The sequence below is a fragment of the Bombyx mori genome, chromosome 15 (genome assembly GCF_030269925.1).
Source record: "Bombyx mori chromosome 15, ASM3026992v2".
NCBI lineage: Eukaryota > Metazoa > Arthropoda > Insecta > Lepidoptera > Bombycidae > Bombyx > Bombyx mori.
The window spans coordinates 8,976,438-8,999,431 of record NC_085121.1 but is presented as its reverse complement, the minus strand read 5'-3'; the positions used below and the strand labels follow the sequence as shown (position 1 = coordinate 8,999,431).

The 22,994-nt window shown below is 39.1% G+C and overlaps 1 protein-coding gene across 2 annotated transcripts in view; it reads right to left on the bottom strand.

Moving 5' to 3' along the window:
• The window catches only part of LOC100736431 (ABC transporter), a 64,734-nt gene that overhangs the window by 32,730 nt on the left and 9,010 nt on the right, over positions 1–22,994 (bottom strand). Inside the window, exon 1 of one of the 2 annotated variants that reach the window (XM_038016154.2) lies at positions 581–4,180. The exons of the other annotated variant lie outside the window; for it this stretch is intronic. Coding sequence (XP_037872082.1) covers positions 581–789 — 209 coding nt within the window. The 5' untranslated portion in view covers positions 790–4,180. Of the gene's footprint in view, positions 1–580; positions 4,181–22,994 lie in introns of those variants that run through there. 2 annotated transcript variants of the gene reach the window in all.

The following is a 22,994-nucleotide window of genomic DNA, read 5'->3' as shown; positions in this document are numbered from 1 at the left end:
AAAAAATAAAGAAATGTAAAAATATAGAAATTTTAGTTCATAAATCTCATGGCAGACATCACTTGTACAAACGGCCGACTGCCAATGACGCAATGTAAAAATATGTTAATGCTGCAATCATTTGAAACGAATTTATTGTAATTGTATTAAACCATATCGCCTATTATATAAACGAAACATTTTGAGATTTTTTTTATTGCGTAGATGGGTGGACGAGCTCACAGCCCACCTGATGTTAAGTGGTTACCGGAGCCCTTAGACATCTACAACGTAAATGCCGCCACCCACCTTGAGATATGAGTTTTAAGGTCTCAGTATAGTTACAAGCAGTATGGCGTTGATATAAATATAAAAAAACATATTGTTTATAAAATTAAAATTGTATCGCTACAAATACATTTTTGGATCTTTACCGTACTTTATAATGACTAGTGCTTGGAATAAAAAAAAATCATTACATTATTAAAACTAATTTGGATTTTCTAACTCCAATATTAAACATCGATTATTGATGTTCACTCGATTGTAAAAATTTAATTTGAGGGTTTTGCCTACTTTTAAATGTATAATTCGCACATACCTTTCTAGCTGATCTCCGACTAGTTTCGAATTGTATTGATTTTTAGGCGGAACTAAGTCTTCTTCTTCTAAATCCCTGTAGTTCCCTCTATAAAACAACGGAAACATCCAACAGAATAACGAACGAGAAAACGCTCCGGGAGGCTCTTTCATCGTAGGCAATTGTTTTTTCTTTTTCTTCTCATCAACTTTTTCACTTCCAACACCCATGTTTAGATCAAAGTTCAACAACGACACCACCTAAATTAACTATTAATTTATAAATTAATTATTTACGAATTAAGCATAAGCCATTAGCCCCGGTGTTCTCAGAAAACGCGGAGTTCGAACTGTGTAGTTTCACAAATGAAAACTGACTGTACACGCTTAGTGATAATTTATTTGCCACACACTATTATATTGGGTGTAATCTAAATTATCGGTATTTATTGATAAGGTTACGTCGTTTCCACATTTACTCTTTAATCGATCGATAGAGCCCATTTTAAATTGTGTTTATGTGTAAAAAATGTGTTTATAAAAAAATGTACGTCCTGAATTCCAGATAGTTTTATTATTTTCTACATTCAATATAACAAATTAGAGTAAAAATTATAAATGGCATAAAATAAAGTGTATATGTTTGTTATAATATGACATTTAGTAGACATACTTATCATCATCATTCACATTAATAGATTGAAAATAACATTATTGGTCTGACTGAGTCCACTATGGTCGAATGTACTCGTAACGCTTCGAACCGCCAGACCTGGAAGCGCTTTGCCTGGAGGGCGGTTGTCGGGAGCATGGGCGACCTAACAGGTCCTACTGCCCATACAGCGTCAACGCAACCACGACCACTCTGACAAGACTGTCCGACTGAGAAGAACATTTTTGGAAACAGAATAATAAATACAACGACAAAAACTTGAGTTGCTGAATTATGTGTGTTAAGTAATTTAAAACCGAACGTCGAGAATTATCATTTAAATAAAGTTCACCTCAGTTTGAAACGATCCATTAACAACTCTTAAGATTACATTCCGGCGCTTAGCTATGGCTCAATCTCAACAAAATTTCATGTTCGTTAAAACTTTTTAAAGAAATAATGTCAGTAATGTACATGTAAAAATTAAATACAAAATAAACTTTTCATTATTATACTCTATTCCGTTACAAATTAAAATGGTAATCTTAAGTCGTCACCAAAGTATTTTCATGCAAATTGGAAAAAAATTCAAAGGATTTCATGCATTTATGCTTAATACATAAATTACTAAATTTTAATCTAGAAACTTCATTGTTTATTTATTCAAAATATCTTCAATTACATTTGAACAAATAATGCAATATCTTAAAAATTATTATTGGCTCAAGGATAAGAAGCCAAGTGTACTCTTTTAGCGATGCAACTATGTAGGTATGTACGTCGGTGTTCAAATCCCGCAGTCAGGTACTATATTTTTTCTAAAGAATAATGAACGTAACTAATTTTCACGAATGAGTTCTATAATGAAGGAATGACATCGCGTACAAAATTAAAACCTGAAAAACTTAATTAGCTAAAAGTGATTTGTACCCAATAAAATATACTATGTGGTCTGTATTGGGTCGATACGGAATACAAATAAAAGAGTAATATACCTACATATAGTTATATGGTATGGTCTTAACCAAAAGGATCATGTCACACTACTTATTATATCATGTTTTCAAAATTGCAATTAAATGACGATATCGTTAATAAAAACAACAATTATTAATTCGTAAATATATTTTTCATTTTAACCAGTTCAAAATAATTACAGAGAAAAATATGGAGCTGTTTTTTTTTTTAATATTTTCAAGGTCTTTTATAAGTATATGATTTCCTAATTTGTTTAATTTAACACGTTCGTTGCATGCAATACTTCGATTATTTTTCAAACAGTTTCACTGCTAGCCGATAAGCCTTTATGTACTATTTACCAGCTAATTGTCTCTTATTCTTTTGAATTAGTTCTAAAATATTACGTCTTTATCTGTGAAGTTACCTTTTAGTTTACAGAAAGTTAATATTTTTTTTTTTAACATCAATACTTTTGTCTTTCTATCAATCAAAATATGCTGTCTGTGTGCCCAATACTACCAACAAAAAGAAATCGGTCAACGAGCACTACTGCCACCGCACGCACTTCTCTCGCAACAACCTTACGCATAACACCTGTATATCGTCACGGCCGTTATTTTAAAACATAACTTGGAAGGAAAAATAAAATATTCATTTCGTTTGTACACCATTGCTTGCCTCCTCTTCCTCGCCAACATTGGTCCATTGAGCCGGATAATTTCACCCACTATACGAAGACGGATCAGCTTCCAAACGCCAGAGAACAGAGTGATCAGCATCGCAAACGGTGTATTTCGGTAAGAAGGCCACTAGTTTCCTTCCCATCCTGCTTACCTAATAGCGTTCTATCTGCAAATTCCAGTGTTTTTCTATCACCCACCAAAATGAGTACCGAAAAATTTATTATTCCAGAAAAATCTCCCAAAAGTCCAAATTCTGACCCTCTATGAAAAAGCAATGACCCTCTATGAAATGTATAATAAGCTAAAAAAAGAGGCGTCATTAGAGACAGATTAACAGTTTTAACATCGTCATCATCATCATCATCATCAGCCTTTATCTGCCCATAATTAATAATAATTATTAAAGAATTAACAAACACATTAATAGCTTGGATCAGAATTCACTAGTTTCATGTTTAAATAAACGCGCAGAATTAGAATTACGGCTTTCGACGGCTTTTTTTTTTTTTTTTATGATTGACTGATTACTGGTGGCCCGGAGGCCTTTCCAGTTTCACCAGGACAGGTGGGCGAGCAAAGGCTCAGCCAGGAGGGGTGGGATTTGCTAACAGCTACCCGAGCGCCTCCGAAGGAGACCTAACAACTCAAGACTAGCTGCTTCGCGAATGAATCTACTACCGGATCGGAATCGCGACCCGCTGAGAAGATCCGGCGAGAAACTCAGCGAGCTGATTCATGTGTTAGGTTGCACGGCGAACTCTTTGTCGAGTTCGACGAGTACGGTTACCGAGGTCCCTAAGCCTGCTCCTAGAGCTGAAGGCGTCTAGTGCGAAGGTTATTGGATCTGATGGATCCGTAAGAACGTGTCTAGGGCGTCGACGGTGACTGGCTCCTGCATGATCAGGATTCGGGGAGTAGTCAGCGGCGGCTACGATAAGGCGATTATCATGACGCATAGCCTTATCGAAGTACCGTTCCGACGCTGACTTCATGTATTTCTGTATAGATTCGAGGCCCAGGTCGTCGTGTAGGTCAACGTTCCTCACGAACCACGGAGCTCCGACGGCTAACCTGCAAAAGCGGGATTGTAGAGATTGAAGGGTGTCTATGTGTGTGCGGGCTGCGTGAGCGAACACCACACTCGCGTAAGTCATGACGGGCCTTATGCAAGTTTTGTAAAGTGTCACCTTGTTCCGAAGGGACATTTTACTCCGCTTACAAATCATGGGGTAGAGTCTACCGAGAATAAACGCGGCACGGTCACGGACTGATTTTATATGCGGGCGGAATGTCATCGATGCATCCAGGGTAACGCCCAGGTACTTGACCTTCCTGGCCCAGGGTATGGATTGACTAAAGAGAGTAATCGGGGGTGTGAGATTCCTCCTCCTAATACGGGAGGAAATCCGTATGGAGCTTCCCCTCTGAAATAGCACCGCAGTACTTTTCGCTGGGTTGATGTCTATGCGCCATTTTCGGAACCACTGTCCTAGGCTAGGGCTGCGCTCTGAAGCTTCTTCGCGATTAGGGACTTGTTTCTACTGGAATAGTAAACAGTCGTGTCGTCGGCGAATAAAGCTAAATGGGTCGGCGGCGACCGGGGAATATCGTTAACGAATAAGCTAAATAGGAGGGGTGAAAGGGCAGAGCCTTGCGGGACTCCAGCTGTGAGAGGTCGTGGGGAGGAGCGGGTTCCCTCGACTCGATATCGAAAAGAGCGGTTCGACAAGAAGTCCCGTATGATGAGCACGAGACTATCCGGCACACCCATGTTGAATAGTTTGAAAATCAAACCGTTGTGCCAGACTTTGTCGAACGCTTTTGCGACGTCGAAGAAGAGAGCTCCCGTGTATAACGGTTTTGGTCGATTAAGCCCCACAAGAATGTGCTCCGTGAGGCGGTGCACCTGTTGAACGCATGAGTGATTTGTACGGAATCCGAACTGTTCATCGATGAGAATGCCCTTGGATGAGACGAAGTCTCTGAGGCGTTTGTAGAGCAGACGCTCATACAGTTTGCCTAGAGACATGAGGAGGCTGATCGGGCGGTTCGACGGCTTCTAAAATGTTTGATGATTTCAGTGAAATATAAAGTGAAATTGAACTATCAGTTAATGATCATGACCTTTTTCAACAACTTGCATTACGCGAAGGCTTTGAAAGTGCTTACTACACCATTATAGCTAAAGCTAAATGCTTACTTTCTGGTGATGTTGCTCCAAGCTCACATCCTGGCTCACACGCTGTAAAACTGCCTATCATAGCTATGCCTACCTTTGATGGATCATATATGAGCACTGGCTGGAGCACAGGGACACCTTTCTCTCTTTAGTGCACAACAATACAGATATTTCTCCAATCCAAAATTTTCATTACCTAAAATCTTCATTAAAAAATGTTGCGGCATTGGTTAATGATTCTTTGGAATTTTCCTCTAATAATTACTCAGTGTGAATAAATCATAATCGAAATTAATAGACACTATCTTGAAGAACTTACACGCTTTAAAATTACTTAACGAACTGGTAGAATCGTGGGATACACTCGCTATATACTTAGTCTGGCCATAAATACTGTTACAATTAAAAATAAACACAATATTACATTTGAATTTGGAATCTGTTATTTTTATATGATTGCTCACTGAGTTTTCTCATTTTGGCGCATTTACAATATTTTGCGATATTAAAATGGAGTGGGGTGATAAAGAGAACCGAATCGCTGTAATTGCATTACACAAAGTAGGTATGGAGCCAAATGCAATTTTTAAAACTCTCGATACACTTGGTATTAGTAAAATGTTTGCGTACCGGGCTATTAATAGGTGCAATGAGACCTCCTCTGTTTGTGACAGAAAAAGATCTGGCCGTCCACGTAGTGTTCGTACGAAAAAGGTGGTAAAAGCAGTAAGAGAAAAATTCGAAGAAATCCTGTCCGAAAACAAAAGATTTTATCTCGGGAGATGAAGATAGCACCTAGAACCATGTCGCGTATTTTAAAAGATGACTTAAGACTTGCAGCCTATAAGAGACGTACTGGTCATTTCTTAACTGATAATTTAAAAGAGAATAGGGTGGTAAAATCGAAACAACTACTGAAGCGGTACGCAAAGGGAGGTCATAGAAATTTTTTGTTTACGAATGAGAATTTTTTTACAATTGAGCAACATTTTAACAAACAAAATGACCGTATTTATGCTCAAAGCTCTAAGGAGGCTCCCCAATTAGTCAACAGAGTGCAACGTGGGCACTATCCGACTTCAGTGATGGTTTAGTGGGTAGATGGCTTAGTATTAGCTATGAAGGAGTGACTGAGCCATACTTTTGTGAAAAAGGTATCAAAACATCGGCACAAGTGTATCAAGATATCATTCTTGAGAAGGTAGTGAAGCCCCTTAGCAACATGTTCAATAATCAAGAATGGTCCTTCCAGCAAGACTCGGCGCCAAGTCATAAAGCTCGGTCTACGCAGTCTTGGTTGGAAACGAACGTTTCGGACTTCATCAGAGCTGAAGACTGACCGTCGTCTAGTCCCGATCTTAATCCGCTGGATTATGATTTATGGTCAGTTTTAGAGAGTACGGCTTGCTCTAAACGCCATGATAATTTGGAGTCCCTAAAACAATCCGTACGATTGGCAGTGAAAATTTTTCCCATGGAAAGAGTGCGTGCTTCTATTGATAACTGGCCTCAACGTTTAAAGGACTGTATTGCAGCCAATGGAGACCACTTCGAATAAGCTTTTTATACTTTAAATTGTTTTATATTTATATATTAAACTGTAAAAGTAATAAATGTTATTTGCAATAGAATTGTTTTATTTTTAATTGTAACAGTATTTATGGCCAGACTAAGTATATGGTGGTTTGTAAATTGGATAGCACCACCGAACGAGAATGGGAGCAATACCGAAGTTCCATTCCCGCCGTAAGCAGTGGGGACACTTCCAAACAAACTACATCGGCAGTTAAGGTAGATCATTTAATTACTTTTCTCGAAAATAGGACAGACATGTTAGAAACATTATTGGTTACACATAGCACTAACAATAAAGCGAATAAACAAGTGCCTACGTCTAAGGTCCACTGCCATGTGTCTCCAGTATCACTCACTGCAAATAGTTCACAACAATAATATAAAAAACCACGCGTTTGCTTAATATGCAATAATTATCATCCACTATACACTTGTCAATCTTTTATTGATTTTAATTTACAAGAGAAATTGAAATTCGTTCAGGAAAATAACCTGTATCCTAATTGTTGACGAACAGGACATTCAGTATCAAACTGCAGGTTCGGTTCATGTCGTAAATGTAATTAAACGGCATCACACAATGATTCATATAGATCAGTTGGTCGCCGCTGCCGCGACCATTTCTAGCGATAACAAACCGGTTTCTCTAAGCGTAAACAACTCCTCCGATGCGAACGCCGTTGCAAGTTATACATAGGCTTCACACTTAGATATACGCAGCGAGCAATGAACTAGTGTGAATCTTGTATTATTGTCAACGGCTCAGGTGGAGTTAGTATCCAACGACGGAAAATATCACATCGCGCGCACTCTGCTCGATTGCGGAAGCGAGCGATGTTTCATCACAAAGCGATTATGCGATTTACTTAGCATTCCTACCATACAGTCCACTACTCACATTAAAGGTGTCGGAAATTCTATAACTCACAGTATACAATCATGTGAAGTTGAAATAAAAGCGATATCTGGCATTTTTATTACGCGCTTACAATGTTTCGTGCTGCCCGAGATAACTTCTTCTTTGTCGCCCGTTTCTATACAAAGCGAACTTTTACAATTACCTAACAACATTCAGTTAGCCGATGCGCACTTTAATGAAAGTCAACAAATAGATATTTTAATCGGTGCTGACATGTTTTGGGACTTGTTAAGCGAAGGAAGGATACGCTTGGAAAATGGACCTGTCCTTCAAAATACAAAGTTAGGGTGGATTATTTCGGGACTTACGCATTGTAATTATTCAAAAGGCGACAATTTAGTTCATTGCAATTTTACACAAGCTATCGACAATCAATTAAGAAAATTTTGGGAACTTGAGGAGCTACCAAAGGCTAATTTATTAATCGATGATGAGATTGCATGCGAAGAGCATTTCATTAAAAAAACAATGCGAACAGCTGATGGTAGATTTTGCGTCAAAATACCTCTCAAACGCTCTCCAGACATTTTAGGTGATACATACACGATAGTTGAACAACAATTTTTATCACTTGAAAAAAGATTACAGCGCAACCCTTTATTTAAAAAAATATACACAGAGTTCATGAACGAGTACTGCAGTCTAGGGCACATGACTCGTGTAGACTTATACGCTAAGCCACATTATATCATGCCGCATCACGGCGTTTTTCGTAATCACCGCACCACAACTGCTAGGCTGCGCGTTGCGTTCAATGGTAGTCAAAAATCTAGCTCCAACATATCACTTAACGAGTTGCAGTTAGTCGGCCCACCTATTCAGGGCGATGTATTTTCTATACTGTTAAGATTTAGACAGCCCAAGTTTGTAGCCTGCGCCGATATCGAGAAGGTATACAGACAAGTACCTATTAGTGATCGTCTCGTGTGCTACAAGTTAAAAACGGTCACTTTAGGTACTGCCTCTGCTGCATTCCTCACTGTGATGTGTTTAAAGCAGTTAGCAGTTAGTGACTTGGATGTACAATGGATCATAAATAACGATTTTTACGTTGATGACATGATCACAGGGCCCGAATCTATGGAGCATTTGTGTCGCGAAACAAAGAAAGTCCTAGAATCTGGTTGTTTCTTCCCTCCGTGGACAGTGGTTCCAAAAATGGCTCATAGACATCAACCCAGCGAAAAGCACAGCGGTGCTGTTTCAAAGGGGAAACTCAACCCGTATTTCCTCCCGCATTAGGAGAAGAAATATCACACCCCCGATCACCCTCTTGGGCCAACCCATACCCTGGGCCAGGAAGGTCAAGTACCTGGGAGTCCCCTGGATGCATCCACGACATTCTGCCCGCATATAAAAACAGTCCGCAACCGTGCCGCCTTTATTCTCGGCAGACTCTATCCCATGATCTCTAAGCAGAGTAAAATATCCCTTCGGAACAAGGTGACACTTTACAAAACTTGTATAAGGCCCGTCATGACTTACGCCAGTGTGGTGTTCGCTCACGCGGCTCGCACACACATAGACACCCTCCAATCCCTACAATCCTGCTTTTGCAGGTTAGCCGTCGGGGCTCCGTGGTTCGTGAGGAACGTTGATTTACACGACGTGGACCTCGAATCGATCCAAAAACACATGAATTCAGCGTTGGAACGTTTCTTCGATAAGGCCTTGCGTCATGATAATCTGCTTATCGTTGCCGCCGCTAACTACTGCCCGAATCCTGATAACGCAGAAGCCAGTCACCGTCGACGCCCTAGACACGTCTTTACAGATCCATCAGATCCAATAACTATTGCACTAGACGCATTCAACTGTAATACAAGGCTTAGGGACCCCGGTAACCGTACTCGTCGAACTCGGCGAAAAGTTCTACGTGTAACCTAACCCATGCGTTAGCCCGCTGAGTTTCTCGCCGGATCTTCTCAGTGAGTCGCGATCCCGATTCGGTAATAGATTCATCCGCGAAGCAGCTGTCCTTGAGTTGTTAGGTCTCTTCCGACTCGGGCAGCTATTAGCTAATGCCACCCCTCTTGGCTCCTCTGCTCGAAAAGCTTCCAGGCTACCAGCAATCCTACAATCATAAAAAAAACATCTCGAGCACTGAATTTTTGCCGGTCAAAAAGTTGTCGTAACTATGGAAAAACTAAAAGTCTGTCGGCGCAAGGTCTGATGAATTTTGTGAAGATGCAAAGCTTATAATTCTAGCTCTTGTAGCTTAGAGACCGTCTGTAGGAGCAGCATGATCGAGCGATTAACAAATCCTCAAAGACTTGCTGGAGATTCGCGAGCTCCGCCGTCATTATTTCCAGTTCCTCGAAGTACACATCCGCAGTAATACTGATGCCATTTAATAAGAAGCTGTGATCAATTTTGCCGGCACTAGACCAACAAACAGTAACCCTGACTTTTAAGGGGTAAGTTTTCGTATGGGACATTTCCTAAATGTTGTAGCAGGGTCGAACCAATATGGTGATGGGCTTAAGATTATTAAAAAAAATATTACAAAAAAATATTTGAATTTATTGTCCACCATGCATAAATTACGTTTCAAATTGCCATTACTGTCAAACGGCGACTTCATTTTATTATGTAAAGACCTATTATTTCTTATTTTTGTAGCCAGACGAGTATACGGCCCACCTGATGGTGAGTGGTTAACGTCGCCCATGGACTTCAGCAATGCCTGTGGCAGAGCCAAGCCGCTGCCTACGTTGTTAAAAAAACTAAGACCTTAGAACTCTTGTCTCAAGGTGGTTGGCAGCATTTACGTTGTAGATGTCTATGGGCTTCGGTAACCACTTACCGCATTAATGCTTCATGGCAGAAATAGGCAGGGTGGTGGTACCTACCTACCTATGCTAGCTCACCAGACGTCATACCACCAGTAAAAGCTGACTGACTAATCGCGTTGTCCTACTCTAGTTACAGAGTTCATAACTTGGGGGTTATTTTATACACAGTTGCTAGAAATAAAAGTATGCTCGTATGTATTTTTTTTGTTATTGCTTAGATGGGTGGACGAGCTCATAACCCACCTGGTGTTAAGTAGTTACTGGAGCTCATAGACATCTACAGCGTAAATGCGCCACCCACTTTGAGACATAAGTTCTAAGGTCTGAGGAATAGTTACCACGGCTGCCCCACCCTTCAAACCGAAACGCATTACTGCTTCACGGCAGAAATAGACGGGGTGGCGGTACCTACCCGTGCGGACTCACAAGAGGTCCTACCACCAGTTTCCTTGGGAAATCGAAAGTATACATAATATGTAAGAAGATTTGCAGGCTTCACGTACTGTAAATAAAAAATCGACTGAACAATTTGTGGTTTATTATTTTGTTTCGCCGCATTTACCTGGTTGTGTTACTCGCGAATAATATAATAAAATATAATCTATACTAATATTATAAAGAGGAAAGATTTGTTTGTTTGTATTGAATAGGCTCCGAAACTACTGAACCGATTTGAAAAATTCTTACACTGTTTGGAAGCTACACTATTCCCGAGTGACATAATTAAAAAAATAATAATTAGGGATCCTTACTAAAACTCCAATAATACCACGTACGTAACCACCACGTGTAACCCAAGGTGTAAAAAAATTACCTAAAATATTCTTTACATCACTTGCCCTGCGAAAACTATTGATGATAGAATAAAATAATGTACTACGACTTTGTAGAACACATTATTAATTATAAAAAGTGTCGCGACAGCATATGTCTAACTATTATAGTTAAGCCGCAATATATATTTTATTTTAATATTTTCTCTATTAAAATCTTTTATTTTAAAAAATAAAACAACGTCAAATATTGTTGAAGTTTTTGTTAAAGATCATAATAAAATGAAACGCGCAAATCAATCACGCCTTTTCGTTTAAAGGGCAGGATAGCCGATCAATGTTTTTCAATTCCATATTTGTTATCTTAATGTCTTAAAGTGGATGGCCCAAATCAAATAACAATATTTTTTTAAATTACTAGATGTTTTAAAAAAAATTAATAATACTTGACAGCATTAAATTTGCAGATATATATTTATTGAATTGTAAAAATTACTGTGTCGAACGACTTGATGATCGTCAGATCATGTACATTATTTTATCAAATAAAAAAACGTTAAGAGATTAACTCCATAGTCGACAACCAAATAAATTTAATGTCATAACGAAATGACGCATAGTTGCTTTTTCGCTGTCCTTTCTATCAGGTTGCAAGTTATACATACATCGGATTAAAGATAAAATTATTTATTATAAAAACGAACGATAGATAAAGTGGCCCTGATTTTTGCCTAGTCATTGAGTGAAACACTAGTATATCCAAGTTACTAGCCCACTAACAACAATAAGCACAACAGTCAAATAGGTATACCCCTATTGGAAAAAAGTCTGATGAGCTCCAGGGGTAGGTGTCACACGGTCATCACGGGGTATCGCACGATCTTCCGTGAGGTCACCTGCACCTTCACCGGCTCCCTTGGGATTTTGGGGCCGATTTTGTGTTGATTGCGATTAGCAGCACAGGGCACAAGCCTTGAGTCGAGGTATATACCCAACCCGTCAGCTGTCGATCGGTGAAGGCGTGCTGCGCGTCGTCTGGCGTACGGCAAGTGTAGGAAGCGGTTGCTGGAGGGGCTGGACTTAACTTCGGCCACCCGCCGGCGTACGCTCGGAGCACTACTCGTGCTTGAGCAACGGTCAGATCGGAGACCTGGCGTTCTCTCCTCCCGTCTCACGCAAGTCCTTTCGGGGCATGGCTGCTTCGAGAGGTACCTGCGGAGAATCTGCAGGATGGAGCCGCATCCGACTTGCAATTAATGCGGGCACCCGGACGATGACACTTTGCACGCGATTGAAACATGCCCGCGTGGGAGCACCTGCGGCGAAATCTCGTCCCATTGTAGAATTGTAGAAGACCGGACTTCATGGGAACCCATGGCCGAATTTTGTGATCTGATCAGGGCGCTCCGTGAGGATGAGGAGCACAAAGGGGTGTGGGATCCCTCTTCGGCTTCTCAGTGCGGAAGTGTTACAACCCCGTCTATTTCTAGGGTGAAGCAGTAATACGTTCCAATTTGAAGGTTGCTGGTGTTATATAAACTTTTGAAACTTATCTTAACTTATATAAACTTTACAAATTGAGACAAACATTGTTTTTCAAAACATTCTAACAATAGATTTAGGCTTATGAATTAATTAATATGAATATATGAATATAATTATATATAATTAAATAACCAACTGCAGATAAGTAGACCCTTTGTTAAAATATGAATAGGTACAAATTTATTAATATGTTCTAATAGGAGTTTTCTTGACGGTCTAATCGGGAGACCTTATTTTAACCAACCCAATAAATATAGGTTTAATTTATAAGCTAATAATAAAATTGGATCGGGTCTGAAATTATAAAAACTTGGACGGACAAAATAAATAAAGAAGCTTAACTTGAAAATAAATAAATCTGTAAAGAGATGTTAATATTTTGTTAACGATGACGTTAATAACTCTGTAATGAATTTTGAGCTCAGCTATAGTGGTAAATGGACTATAACATTGAAAAATGTAATTATTATTAACTCTGCACTGATAAAAAACTTAATTTGATAAGCACTAGAATTTAATGACACATATAGAATTAGTGATGAATAAGCATTACCATGCGATATCTTTTACAGCATGTTGTTTGAATTTATAAGTATAGGTTTTGTTAATATAATTGAGAAATTGAATTTTATTATAGCAAAATATTTATTAGCCGTACTATGGTATTTATGTAATGTAATATAATTATAGTCCCGTCGAAATAGAGACATCAGAGTTTTTTATCTATATTCAATTTTTCCGAGCATTTTGTAATTATCATGGTCAAAATATTTACATATTTCGAAAATAGTTAATTTTGTCAATTTACATTGAGAAAATTAAAATATGCTTTTAAAGCATTTTAAGAACTAACGGAAACCATACTGCCGGTATCTGATCAACCGGCGATACTCAAAGTATTGAAGTAGCTGGATGTTTAAGATTCACTCCATAACCTTAATGTTTACCTTAATGTTGTCGCGATAGGCCTATGCCTCTAAGGGTCCGAGTGGCTACTCTACTTGGGAATACGGCGGATGTGGGCGATCTTCAACGAAGACGGAACCCTGTTGGTGGTGGTGGTAGGTCTTCAGGGACACATTTTTTGCACATGTGTTTGGCGGTGTAGCTCCTTCGTCATCCAAATTGTGTTCCAGGCAAAGGGTTTGGTCAGATCGTCAATCTTCCCTTTCGCACTATGGACGGCTATGGGATGCGTAAAACTCACGCATTCAGTCCCGATCTTTTTTTATTGCTTAGGTGGGTGGACGAGCTCACCGCCCACCTGGTGTTAATTGGTTACTGGAGCTCATAAGCACCTACAACGTAAATGCACCACCGACCTTGAGATTTAAGTTCTAAGGTCTCAAGTACCTACCCGTGCGGACTCACAAGAGGTCCTACCACCAGTAATTAAGAAAATTATAATTTAGCGGGTTTGATTTTTATTACACGATGTTATTCTTTCACCGTGGAAATCAATCGTGAACATTTGTTGAATACGTATTTCATTAGAGCGCTCCTATAGGCGCTGGATCCTGGAGCTCCCTCTACATCCTTTAAGATCGGGTGGTCTGGCGTGCAGGTGCTATGTTGTAGAGGTGCTCTACAGAGCACTCTAATGGTGCACTCCACTCTCAGATCCCATCAAGATCTAGATCAAGATCCCATAGTCTATGACTATGACAACTTGGCCTTAGCGCGAATGGGAAAGCATCTCTCTCTCTTTCCCCCTCTCTCCCCCTCCCTCTCCCTCTCACTCTCTGCCCCCTCGCTCCCTACAGCTCACTCACGTCCTTCCGTGTCTCTCTCTCACACAAAGACACAAACACTAACACACACAACACGCGCGCACACACGCACACACTTATTCACTTTCTCTCTCTGTTTATACAAAAATACATTTTACATGATAATCTAATAGTGTTCAATTAATGTAAATTATTCGATAGGTAAAATATATATATCTTTATTTATTTATTTTATTTATTTATACTTTATGCACAAAACAAAACTTGTACACAGGCGGACTTAATGCCATGGGCATTCTCTTCCAGTCGACCATAGGGTGGTGCAGAGATAATGCATGGTAGGTGCATTGACAAAAGAATAACAAACAACAACAACAAAACAAAAAAAAAAGAACAAACTCAAAACAAAAATCTTCCTTAAAATAATATCTCAGTATTATAGAATACACATACTACAATTCAATATACCTATGTATAAAATAGTAAAATACATACATACACATAATTACACACAATAATATACACATGAAAATACACAATTTAGTATTATAGTTAAGAATGGCTAAAAGTAAATATATATATATATATATATGTCAGTACACTTCAGGGATGGCTAAGCGGTAGGTTCCGTCATCGCTCGTATTCGATTGAACTCAGTTTAGTCAATAAAACTTTTCAATAATAATTATTGAAACTCAACACACACAACTTTCACAATGACAGGATAAACCGACAGTTTCGTTGCACATACCGACAGACCGACTGACCGACTGACTGACTGACAGAGACTCACTGACTGAGACGGACGGAATTACTGTCTGACACGGAATGCCACGACTCTGTCCACGTACCGCCATTTTATACTGTGGCGTTACGGAGTCTACCCTTCGTTTTGTGATATTTATCAAAACAACATTTCATCATTTAAAATAATAATCAAAACCACCGTCTTAATATTACTAAAAGTCGTTACCCACGACAACTAAAAGTCGTTATCCACGACACGGCCATTCTGACATGTCACACGTCCCTGTGTGACGCTCCTGCAAGGAAAACAACCTTCTGCAATATCTAACAGGTTTCGTCTCGGCCACTCCTGATACATTCACGATTGAGGATTGGGATTCGTTTCATTACAAACCATAACGTTAACTTTCAACAAGATCTTTAACAGACTATGTTAACCTGTGTGAGTAGATAACTTAATTACCCAACTATTCGTGACACACTATACAACTGAAAAATTTCATTAATGCTCAATAAGCATTAGAAACCAGAGTTATTACAAAACAACTCAATCTGAGCAGTATTTCATCAGTATTATGTATCAACCACAAACTATCGTTACAATTACTTCCATCTAGTGAGAGTAACTCATGCCACCTATATCGAGTGACGATAACCCAATTCAAGTGCCACCTCCATCGAGTAGCTCTTGACTACTTATTGCCTCCATCCGGCAAATAAGTGGGACCTCCATCCGGTACCCAACTTCAACACAAAACACTAATGCCTCCATCCGGCACGCAAGTGGAACTTTCATCCAGTACCCACTTCAACCATAAAACACATCGCAATGCCTCCATCCGGCAATAAAACGAACATATCACCTAAATCGAGCGAGGTGTTCAATTACCAGTCATAAATAACACTGAATACTGTTCTTTACTAATCACACAAAATAGGACAACAAAATCCTTACTTTAATCAGTCAGTTGTATCGTGGTCATTTGATCCTACATCTTCTACATCACTAGTGTCAACAAAATCGTATAGAACGCTCCTGGCCTGGCTGCCGGTGCAGCTAGTGACATTACCACCCACATTATCATTAAAACAAATGATAAAACCAATACACATCACTTCACAATATAGAGTCAAGGTCATTAGTAGACCAACACAACAATAGTCTCCATTGAGACCCAGGTCTCCGCTGTACCAATCGATGGAGATACTCTCACCTCACTGATCAGTCTCGTCAGTAGCACTACTTAGAGGCAACCTTATGTAATCATAGGTTCTATTACCAGTTAAAGCCGCCTATCTTCATTTCAACAAAATTCAACATCAAATTTTACTAACTTTCCAATGTTCTGGTCTCGTCAAAGTTAATCTCTTACTTTCAGTATCATTTTAAGTAAAAACCTTTAATATGGCACGCGAACTATTAAGAATTCGAAGGGGCTCGCCTCTGTTATTCTTATGATAGAACAATTTAAAAAAAAACAAAATGTGTGCAATTCACACGTGGTAGAAGTGAAACCTTCCAAAATTAAAATACAATTATCCTAAACGTCTTAAGTATATGTAAAATTTTGTCATTAGTAAATAATTGTAAGGTAGCGCCCTCTGTGAATTGATATTTTAATTTCACGTATAATCCTAAATTTAAATTCACTACAAGAGCTTTCATACACACGTTAGTATTAAAAAAATCTCACAGATGGCGCTGTATTAAATAGTATGTTGTATATTTCTGTCTCATTCTTTGCTGGCTTCATCCTACACATTTTTGTATTTGTGTCTCTTACCTGTCGTTTTTTTTTTTTTTCGTTGCATCCGGTTTGAAATCACAACGATTCTAAAGAAGTTTTCACTTCAAAAGATGTACGGCTTCTAGCACTTCTTGTCAAGAACAATTCCATGAGCTCATCGCGAGCTTGGTCATCAATAACGCAAGTCTGGGCTTCGAATAAGGACACTAGATTTAAGAGTTCTATTTCGCTGAATGCTCAATCTTACTGAACCGATTAAAACAACTATCAGGTAGTACATTACATACAATACGTAAGCAATAAACCATCGCATAGGATTTGTTCCGTACAGTTTTGAGTCAAAACAACAGAAACCTTTTATGAGAACCATCGTATAAAATTGCTGAATTATGAAGCTACTACTAATAGATTTCTTGACAAGAGAGCATTCGGCACCAGAATCCAAATAAAAATAATACGACTCACCAGATTGTTCTTATTTACCAAAAATACCGATATTACGCAGCTACCGGCACGTCGCTCCGCTCGGCCGGTGAATAGTTGACCCATCGAGCGCCGACAGATTGTGCTTGCGTCCCATATCTCGTATTGGCTGCAGCAATCACGTGTTGATTGCGACATGGTCTTCCTGATTGTACATGTCCTCGTGTGATGGTTAACCTACAATCAAAAACATCCACGAGAACACTTGTTCCGCTCGATCACTCCTGACTACACTTTACGACTTATCGGAAAATTTAAAGTCATCAAAGCTTTAAACTGTTTTAATACCATTTTAACCAAATCAAACAATAGGGTATACAAAATTCACTATTCAGCAGCCAGAGCACGTACCACAGTCGTTCATCAAACTTCAAATTTACTCTGTACAAATCAGGCATAGCTTACAGGAACTCAGATCAAAGAAAACTTCCGAGTAAAAATATCTAACGCCACGGCTCTCCAGCCGACCAGCAATCGCAATTGCCCTCATGATGCGCATCCACAGCGTGGATCGCCCGTGTGCATCACCCGCTGACTACACACGATGGTCTTTACAGACCCCGACCTCCGCCAGAGCCAAACGCGCACCGCGCACCCACGGACTACTTGAGTTGCCTCAAGAGACACCGATTTCTACCGGGCTACGACTACGTAATAGCTACTGGTACGGTCGAACACAATACGGCCGATAGACTATCCTTACTCGAGTTTTCACCACAATTTAAGCTTGCTCTTCATCATCATCATTTACATCAACCTCGACTGGTATGTGTCATGCTGGCATTTTTCTTAGCCTATCATGTGGGTATTTGTAAGTACGTTTTGAATTTAAAGCTTTCAATGTGTAACGGTCACCATCCAATACTTCAACTACTTTAAACGGCCCTTTAAACTTCGTATCTAATTTCGTTTGATTACGCTCTTCGTTTTAATGTGTGGACGAGCTCACAGCCCACCTTGTGTTAAGTGGTTACTGGAACCCATAGACATCCACAGCGTAAACGCACCACACACCTTGAGATATAAGTTCTAAGGTCTCAGTATAGTTACAACCGCTGCCCCACCCTTCAAACCGAAATACACCACTGCTTCACGGCAGAAATAGGCAGGGTGATGGTACCCGTGCGGTCGATGGCACTATACGGAGCACCAGTCTGGTGCCACATCCTTACCCACGAGAACGTCGCCGCGCTGCGACGCCGGCAGCGCGCGATCGCAGTCAGAGTTATTCAAGGATACTTCACAGTCTCCTACGAGGCGGCGCGCCCTAGCGCAAGTGCAGCCGGAGCGCGGGGGCTCCAATCTCGGCAGTCCGTGCTGGAGGCGTGGTCTCGTCGTTTGGCGGACCCGTCGGCCGGCCTCCGTACCGTCGAGGCGACCTGCCCGGTTCTCGCAGACTGGGTGGGCCGCGACCCCGGAAGTCTCACCTCCGGCTACCTGTGCAGACTCACAAGACATTTTACCACCATGCAAACTTCTTACCGCAACAAATCTTACCAGCCACCACGCAAACTAGAATTTTACGGGTTCCACCTCTCCTACACGATGTTACTCCCACACTGAGGAAGCCAAACGCGAACACTTGTCAAGCACGCACAAGCACGCACTTCACCGGAAAAATCTGCATCCGTCAGCGGGACCCGAACACCGCTGCATCGCCAGACACGAACGCACCGGACGTCTTATCTTACAGGTCACGACGACTTCAGATGTGTCAATTTTTCTTCCCCACGGAAACTTGCTTGCTTTCTTGTTTGCTTGCTTGCTTGCTGGAGCCCGAAGTCATCTAACGTGTAGTGTTATTGGTATTGAATCTAGTAGATTCTAAAGTTTCAGCGACAATTCACAGTCTCATGTCCTGGTTTACTGCACTAGTGCCACGTAACTCTAGCAGAAGTCAGCCGCTTAAAATAATTCTTGTCGGAACTACCCACTCGTCATGACAGATCCATTATTGCGATCGAAGTTTCACTTGAGATTTGCACTTGCCTTAATTTCTTGCAATAGCTTGTTACGTGTGTATTTCCGCTAGTAAATGCCATGTGATTAAGTCGACAGTCAAACTGGGCAACATGAGCCAGAACGTAAGATGTGACGATTTCTTCGTGGCTCAGATCTTCCATCGAGGCAACAGAGACGTTATTACACGACTTACGTATGCTGCATTCACGCTCTTGTGGCGTACCACTACTAGTATTCTGATCTGCATCATGTTTTTTTTTGCTGTACTTCGAACATGTTCAAACACGTCACGCCAGTGAGAGTAGAGTCCTGATCTCACTTCTGATGTCAGCACACTTCAGGGATGGCTAAGCGGTAGGTTCCGTCATCGCTCGTATTCGATTGAACTCAGTTTAGTCAATAAAACTTTTCAATAATAATTATTGAAACTCAACACACACAACTTTCACAATGACAGGATAAACCGACAGTTTCGTTGCACATACCGACAGACCGACTGACCGACTGACTGACTGACAGAGACTCACTGACTGAGACGGACGGAATTACTGTCTGACACGGAATGCCACGACTCTGTCCACGTACCGCCATTTTATACTGTGGCGTTACGGAGTCTACCCTTCGTTTTGTGATATTTATCAAAACAACATTTCATCATTTAAAATAATAATCAAAACCACCGTCTTAATATTACTAAAAGTCGTTACCCACGACAACTAAAAGTCGTTATCCACGACATATATATATAATATAATAATAATAATTGAAAAATGAAATAAACTAGTTTGGAGATGATTCTTCCAGTTTCTTGTGGATGTGTTCGCGCACTTTGAGTTTAAAAGTAAAGCGATTGCTGATCATCCTGATTTCTTTGGGAAGCGAATTCCATATCTTGTCTATACACTTTACTAATCTATGGAAATGACAAAACGATCCAAATATTATTAACATAACATTAATTTAACTACTTAATATGTACATTATTTATATACATTTTGGGTTTGAGCAACGATATTGGATTATATTTATATACGAGTATATTATTAGGTCGAGGGAAAAGTGTTTCGTTTTTACTCAACAATTTTTTTTTCTCTAAAATCTGTTTGGTTGTACTATTTGTGTCTACAATATTAATGACTTATACTGAGTAAACATTACAAACAAACGCACGACTCGGTATTGGCTTGAACCCTTTCGACATAGAAATTTTGACCTAAAAATGAACCTCAAGGTTACCCAAAAACTAATGGCAACAACGACGAATTAAAAGCGATACTGGTAGCTCACGATACTCAATCTACCGTTAACATCAACGTTATCATCAACAATTTTGGTCCGTTTGCATCAAATTCATCAATGGACCAAAATTGTTTGCAATTGTATGAATGCAATTTGATGCCAATTTAACGAATCTATACTTAATATTATAAAGCTGAAGACTTTGTTTGTTTGTTTGTTTGGTTGAACGCGCTAATCTCAGGAACTACTGGTCCGATTAGAAAAATTATTTAAGTCTTAAATAGCTCATTTATTGACGAAGACTATAGGCTATATTTTAACATCACGCTAAGACCAATACAAGCGGAGCACTAAGAAAATATAATGTTTCAAAATCGGGGTGTTTTACCTTTTGAGACGTTCGGCTGCGTTCGCTGCGGAAACGGTTAAAGTTTTCGGTAAAATAATGTATGACAAAATTATTGCCCTTTAAAAGTTCTAAAAAAAAATCCGTGACCGCATATCCCTATATTTTTAGGTTGGCTCACTATAACGTTTTTATGCTAACCAAATTTGTTCTAAAATAAAGCATTATTTGTGAAAGTATTTTTATGAAAATTATATTAATCCCTATCCAAAGAAATGCGTTATTCATTACAAGTATTTAATTTTAAAGAAATTTCACACTTGATTTTAATAGGTATCTCGCTATGAGTATATAATGAGTTGAGAAGATATCGCAGTTTTAAAAGAACATCGCAGTAAAATAATGATTAAACGCGTAATATTGATGTACAAGGCGCTGGTCGGCTGGTGCGCAGTGGCACAGAATAAGAAGAATAAAAAACATCCAAATCACTTCAAGATGGGTTTTGAAAATTATAGATGTTTTCTGTATTTCTCCAGGATCCCATCATTAGATCTTAACGATTACAGGACCATTCGGGAAGACAGCGCATCCGAAAAAAAAAAAAAAAAAAACAGAATCGGTTCAAGCATTCTCGAGAAATTTGGTGAATAGATAAAAAGAATGCGGTAAAATTGATACTTTAAATAGCTCCTTAACATTACATTATTCAAAAATATTTTCACCTTCTACGTAAGTGATGTCGCGGGTGAAATTTACGACCACGGGCTATTCGTCATATTCTACATACAAAAAGGGCTACATAAAGATTGCACACGTGCTTAAGTCGTATGCTCATTGATTTGTAATTTTTTTTAAAGGCTGCAACTTGAATCACTCTTAGCAAAGCGTTTTTATACTTTGAAAGTATTTTTCCTACTTTGTACAATAAAGTGTTTTGGCTTATCATTCAAATGCAACACTGAACACGTGTGTAAGTTGAGCACTCGGGATCCAAACCAGACTTTAAGTTAAGGTAGTTTGACATTCATTTTTATTTTTGTTTTATTACTACTTAAATTATTATTATTATTTTATTCCGAAATTGTAGTTTTTGTTTTTATTTAATTTTGATATTCTATATGAAATGTAATTGTTAATGAATGTAATATGGATGCAAAACCTGAAGTAAATGAAATAATTAAATAAATTCGCATTCAAATTTAATATTTATATAATGAGACGAGTAATCTGCCGAGAACCGATTAAGACATATCATGTCTTAAATGATATAAATTTGATATATGAATCTCGATCCGGGACTTCGTAACTTCAGAAACTTTAATATCTATCTATACTAATAAATAAATCTACAGTGGTTTTTACGGATGTTCCGTTATAACTCCATCCATATATGTTATAACCATGCATCCGATTGACTTGAAACTTGGTATCCATGTAGAAAATACATGTGTTAATGGCTAGGCTAATATTTATGTGAGTTTTGGACTGCCTAATAATAATGACAATAAATAATAATGTTCATTTTAAATGCCCAGCGAAGCGGTCGGGTACAGCTAGTTATTACTTAGTCTGGCCATAAATACTGTTACAATCAAAAATAAAAAAAATATTACATTTGAATTTGGAATCTGTCATTTTTATATGATTGCTCATTGAGTTTTCTCATTTTGGCGCCAATACATTGTACAATATTTTGCGATATTAAAATGGAGTGGGGTGATAAAGAGAACCGAATCGCTGTGATTGCATTACACAAAGTAGGTATGAAGCCAAATGCAATTTTTAAAACTCTCCATACGCTTGGTATTAGTAAAATACTTGTGTACCGGGCTATTAATAGGTGCAATAAGACCTCCTCTGTTTGTGACAGAAAAAGATCTGGCCGTCCACGTAGTGTTCGTACGAAAAAGGTGGTCAAAGCAGTAAGGGAAAGAATTCGAAGAAATCCTGTCCGAAAGCAAAAGATTTTATCTCGGGAGAAGGAGATGAAGAAGGACCATGTCGCGTATTTTAAAAGATGGCTTAGGACTTGCAGCCTATAGGTGACGTACTGGTAATTTCTTAACTGCTAATTTAAAAGAGAATAGGGTGGTAAAA